At 62.5% G+C, this 3,578-nt stretch overlaps 1 protein-coding gene across 1 annotated transcript; it reads left to right on the top strand.

The window, feature by feature from the left end:
- Positions 1-989: 989 nt before the first annotated feature.
- POU3F2 (POU class 3 homeobox 2) lies at positions 990-3,176 on the top strand. Its single transcript, XM_059732200.1, has one exon. The coding sequence runs from the start codon at positions 1,080-1,082 to the stop codon at positions 2,379-2,381; it is 1,302 nt and encodes a 433-aa protein (XP_059588183.1). The 5' UTR covers positions 990-1,079; the 3' UTR covers positions 2,382-3,176.
- Positions 3,177-3,578: the final 402 nt, after the last annotated feature.

The following is a 3,578-nucleotide window of genomic DNA, read 5'->3' on the forward strand; positions in this document are numbered from 1 at the left end:
GCCTTTTCCCAGGGCCCTGGGCGAGGGCCGCTGATTTATAAACAACTCTCCCCAGAAAGCGGCCGCTTGTTAGGAGCAATCAATTCCTCAGCCCGCGCCATTGTATTATTTCGATGAAGATACTTTGAGTCCGCTGCTAACAACTCCCCCCCCCCCTCCACCCCACCCAACGCACACACCAAGGCAAAGTTGTGTCTCCAGCCGGGCCGGGCGGCTCCTCCTCTCCGCGCCGGGCAGCAACTTTTTACTTCATCTTTGTTGTCCGGGCCGGAGCCCGGCGCGGCGGAGACTGCTTTGCAACACCCGCCCCCTCTGCGGGGTGTCGCGGCCAGCCCGCCTGCGCCGGGCGCTGGGCTCCGGGTAGCACCTGCTACCCGCCCGGGCTGGGCCGCTGCCTCCTGGCGCGGGGAGGGAGGAAGGGGAAGCGGGCTTTCCAGGCATCCCTGGGTGCACAGCCGGGCCCTCGCTCCCTGCATCCCGCACCCCCGCGCTAGGCCTGAAGTTGCGATTAAAAGATCGGGGGGGGGGGGGGGGAGTGTGTGCGCGCGTGTCGGGGCGGGACGCTGAGTGCCGGGGCGGGGGGGGCGGTATCCTGGCCGCGCTGGGCCCCGCGGAGGGCACCCCCGGCTCCCCACTTCTCCTCTCCCGGGGCCGCTTCCATCCCCAGCCAGAGCCGCGAGCAACAGGAGGAGCCGGCGGTCTGGACCGGCGCTGCCCCATTGTGCGCGCGGGGCCGGGCCGGGCCGGGCCGGGCCGGGCCAGGCAGCACACCACTGGGCAGGGCCCGGCTCCCGCGCGGAGGGCGGGGAGAGAGCCCCCCACCCCAGCTTAGAGTTCGGTGACAGAACGGGGGCGGGCCCGGCGGCGGCGCCGGAGCCAATGGGCGGCTCCCCCGGCGCCGGTTGCTAGCGGTCTCCACGTCAATCCGATCGGCAGGAGCCAATGGGGGCGCGGGGGCGGAGCAGCGGCGCGGCGGGCCCGGCCGGGGAGGCGCGAGGCGCGCGGAGCCCCGAGGCGAAAAAGTAGCTGTCAAATGCGCGGCGCGTCTCCCCGGCGCGCTCAGTCCGGCGCGGGGAGCCATGGCGACCACAGCCTCTAACCACTACAGCCTGCTGGGCTCGGGCGCCGCGCTGGTGCACGCCGAGCCGCCGGGGGCCATGCAGCCGGGCGCCGGCTACCGGGAGGCGCAGGCGCTGGTGCAGGCGGACTACGCGCTGCAGAGCAACGGGCACCCGCTCAGCCACGCGCACCAGTGGATCACGGCGCTGTCCCACGGCGGCGGCGGCGGCGGCGACTCGCCCTGGGCCAGCAGCCCGCTGGGCCAGCAGGACATCAAGCCCTCGGTGGGGCCGGGCGGCGGCCGGGCCGACGAGCTGCAGCAGGCGCCGCCGCCGCAGCAGCAGCCGCCGCCGCAGCAGCAGGGCCGGCCGCCGCACCTGGTGCACCACGGCGGCGGCCACCACGCCGCCGCCGTGGCCGCCGCCTGGAGGACGGGCGCCTCGGCGCACCTGCCGCCCGGCATGGGCTCGGCCGGCGGCGGCCAGGCGGGGCTGCTGTACTCGCAGCCGCCCGGCTTCAGCGTGAACGGCATGCTGGGCTCGGGCCAGCCCGCGCTGCACCACCACGGCCTCCGGGACGCGCACGACGAGCCGCCACACGGCGCGGAGCAGCACCCGGCGCCTCACGGGCCCCCGCAGCCGCAGCCACCGCCGCAGGCGCCGCCGCAGCAGCAGCAGCAGCACCCGGGCAGCGGCGGCGGCGGCGGCGGCGGGGGCGGCCACCCGCACCACCACCCGCACCACGCGCACCACCCCCACGAGCCGCACTCGGACGAGGACACGCCGACCTCGGACGACCTGGAGCAGTTCGCCAAGCAGTTCAAGCAGCGCCGGATCAAACTGGGATTTACCCAAGCGGACGTGGGCTTGGCGCTGGGCACGCTGTACGGGAACGTCTTTTCGCAGACCACCATCTGCAGGTTCGAGGCCCTGCAGCTCAGCTTCAAGAACATGTGCAAGCTGAAGCCTTTGTTGAACAAGTGGCTGGAGGAGGCGGACTCGTCCTCGGGCAGCCCCACCAGCATAGACAAGATCGCGGCGCAGGGCCGCAAGCGGAAAAAGCGCACCTCCATCGAGGTGAGCGTCAAGGGCGCCCTGGAGAGCCACTTCCTCAAGTGCCCCAAGCCCTCCGCCCAGGAGATCACCTCGCTGGCGGACAGCCTACAGCTGGAGAAGGAGGTGGTGAGAGTGTGGTTTTGTAACAGGAGACAGAAAGAGAAACGCATGACTCCCCCGGGAGGGACTCTGCCGGGAGCCGAGGATGTCTATGGGGCAAGTAGGGACACGCCACCGCACCATGGGGTGCAGACCCCCGTGCAGTGAACTCGCAGCGGGGGGAGGGCCCGGGGGGCTGCCCCCTCCTCCTCCTCCTCCTCCTCCTCCTCCAACTTTTGATTCTTCTCGTTTTTAATTTTATTTCCCCCTCTCTTACACACACACACACACATACACACACACATACACACAGCTGAGCAGCTGCGCTGGACGATATATCCTCTGAGCGGTAGCAGGTGTAATGATGTGTTTTGACCTTTACAGGCGAGTGCCCATGCAATGGAGTGGGAGTGAGTATCGCGCACACAGCCACCAGGCAGGCAGCTAGCTACACACAGCCCGCCAGGCACTGGGAAGTGTTTTCCAAAAGCTGAATTAACTGCAAGCAAGAGAGAGAGAGGAGATAGATATATTAAAAAACAAAAACAAAAAGAATAGATCCGCCAGAAAGCGCCAGGAATCGGCCCCAAGCCCTGCTAAGCACAAAGGCAGCTTTAATTTGGGAGCGATGCTCAGTATTTGGCACATGGTTACTGTGTTTATTTCCTGTGGATCCCCGTTAGGAGTAAAATAACGCTAGTCATAATAAAAAGAAACCCCTTTGGAGGTAGACAGTATTTAACCAGATACATTTGCACTGCAAGAAAATGGAAGTTTACAGAAACAAATTCATTTCTGTTCTTTTCTTTTCTTTTTCCCCCCCGCCTTGTTTTTGAAAATGACTTGCATTTTCCACGGTGAGCGTTAGCCAACCCTTGACCGGTCGACAATTATATTACTGTGTTACAGCCCTTGCTTTATGTGTATATATGAATTTCTGTTATAAACCAGACTTCTTCAGTATGTGAATGTTTATTTTCTCCTTTTACCATAGCAGATACATATTTATGTGTATATATATCTGCATTTATATCTCTGCATATATATATATAGATAGCTATAGATATATCTATATGGAGCAAGTAGGGACAGCCACCGCGTATGTATCCTCTCTCTATATAGAGATATCTATATACGTATATATATGTATGTATACACACGTACAAAGACAAACAACTTCCACTTTCAAGCGATATGACTCTTGCAGATGTTTAATACCCGGCTTGAAAGGCGAGAGTCCAGTTTGGAGAAGGGAGAATAATGCCAGCCCACAAAGTAAACTTCATTTTCAGGCAGTGTTTCTTAAGCTTGGGGAAGGCAAAGAGAAATCAATAGAGACCGAGCGCTTCATTTTAGCAAGCCAGG

This window comes from Alligator mississippiensis, chromosome 1, assembly GCF_030867095.1.
Source record: "Alligator mississippiensis isolate rAllMis1 chromosome 1, rAllMis1, whole genome shotgun sequence".
Classification (NCBI taxonomy): Eukaryota; Metazoa; Chordata; order Crocodylia; family Alligatoridae; genus Alligator; species Alligator mississippiensis.

Coding starts and splice junctions, on each gene's coding strand:
- POU3F2 (XM_059732200.1), top strand. CDS start 1,080: ATGGCGACCACAGCCTCTAACCACTACAGCCTGCTGGGCTCGGGCGCC.